This window comes from Myotis brandtii, unplaced genomic scaffold, assembly GCF_000412655.1.
Source record: "Myotis brandtii unplaced genomic scaffold, ASM41265v1 scaffold1733, whole genome shotgun sequence".
NCBI classification, from domain to species: domain Eukaryota; kingdom Metazoa; phylum Chordata; class Mammalia; order Chiroptera; family Vespertilionidae; genus Myotis; species Myotis brandtii.
The window spans coordinates 498,437-499,882 of record NW_005356400.1 but is presented as its reverse complement, the minus strand read 5'-3'; the positions used below and the strand labels follow the sequence as shown (position 1 = coordinate 499,882).

Sequence of the window (1,446 nt, the reverse complement as noted above, 5' to 3'; positions counted from 1 at the left end):
CTCCCGCCCCGGCCCCCGGGCCCCCTCTGCTCCCTTCCAGTCTGGGCCGCTTGTTCCACTCGCGGGACGAGAAGCAGAGCCTGGGCCGGGTGGACGGCTACTTCCCGCCAGGCCGCCAGAGCGCGTTCTCCATCTCTGGGGACAAGGTAGGGCGCCCTCCCCCAGGACGGGCACCCGGGGAACGTTGTCCCCGCTGGCCTTTGACTCGTGACCCTCCACAGGCCATGGGGAAGCTGGGCGCAGGAGCCGAGCCGAGCCGGGCCAGGAGTCCACTCGGCGCTTGACGCCCTGAGAGCCCGGCCCTGACGGTGTGGTTCGTTCCAGACGACGTGTCGAAGATGGCCTTCCTGACCATGACCCTGCACCAGGGCGGGGCCACCCCCATGTCCCAGCTGAGCCCGGCCGCCCGGCCCGCCCTGCTCAGCACCTTCAGCGGGGACCGCCGCTTCTCCCGCTTCGGGGGCGTCCTGCACCTGAGCGACCTGGACGGTGACGGCTTAGGTAGCCTTCTTCCCAGCGCGGTCCCTCCCCACTGGCCCCTGGTGGCCCCCGGCCGTAGGTGCTCCGAGTCAGGTTCAACCAGCACCGGGTGTACAGAGGGAGCTGCACTTTTTCAATTAGCGATAATCGCGCCTCAGATAAACCCAGTGGCTACGATACTACCACTGCGCAAAGCTGCAGCTGTACCTTTAAAAAAAAACACATATTTCTATTGATTTCAGAGGAAGGGAGAGGGAGAGAGAGATAGAAACACTGATGATGAGAGAATCATGGATCGGCTGCCTCCTGCACGCCCCACACTGGGGATCGAACCCACAACCTGGGCCTGTGCCCTGACCGGGAATCGAACACTGACCTCCTGGTTCATAGGTCAATGCTCAACCCCTGAGCCACGCCGGCCGGGCTGAGCTGTACTTTTTTTATACATACGTGGATATTTTTATTGATTTCAGAGAGGAAGGGTGAGGGAGAGAGAAACATCAGTGAGAGTGAGCTGTCCCGTTTGAAGGTGGTGGCGGGTGATGTCAGAGCCGCCACGTCAGTGTTGAATGATCAGCAGGAAGCCAGGGCCTGGGCGCCTGTGGGAGGCGGGCGGTCGGTCAGGAGCAGGGCAGTGGGGGGGCTGGGGAGTGGGCGCTTCCCGCTGGTCTCACTGTCACAGACGAGGTGCTCATGGCCGCCCCCCTGAGGATCGCGGACATGACCTCGGGGCTCATCGGGGGAGAGGACGGCCGCGTCTACGTCTACAACGGCAGGCGCACCTTCTCCGGCGACATGACGGGCAAATGCAAGTCCTGGACGTCCCCGTGTCCAGAGGAGAAGGTAGGGTTCTCGGGCAGAGCGCGGCCCGGGTCCCAGGCGGCTCTGCGGCCTTGCGGGGTCGCGTCTGCCCTGGCACGCACCGTCTTTACTGGAACCGAGTCCTGGTCAGGGCACGGCCCTGGG

At 64.1% G+C, this 1,446-nt stretch overlaps 1 protein-coding gene across 1 annotated transcript in view; it reads left to right on the top strand.

Annotated features, from left to right (window-relative positions):
• Nucleotides 1-1,446, top strand: part of GPLD1 (glycosylphosphatidylinositol specific phospholipase D1) — a 30,779-nt gene that overhangs the window by 27,113 nt on the left and 2,220 nt on the right. Inside the window, 3 exon segments of the mRNA XM_014537141.1 lie at nt 41-146; nt 222-501; nt 1,163-1,323. Coding sequence (XP_014392627.1) covers nt 41-146; nt 222-501; nt 1,163-1,323 — 547 coding nt within the window.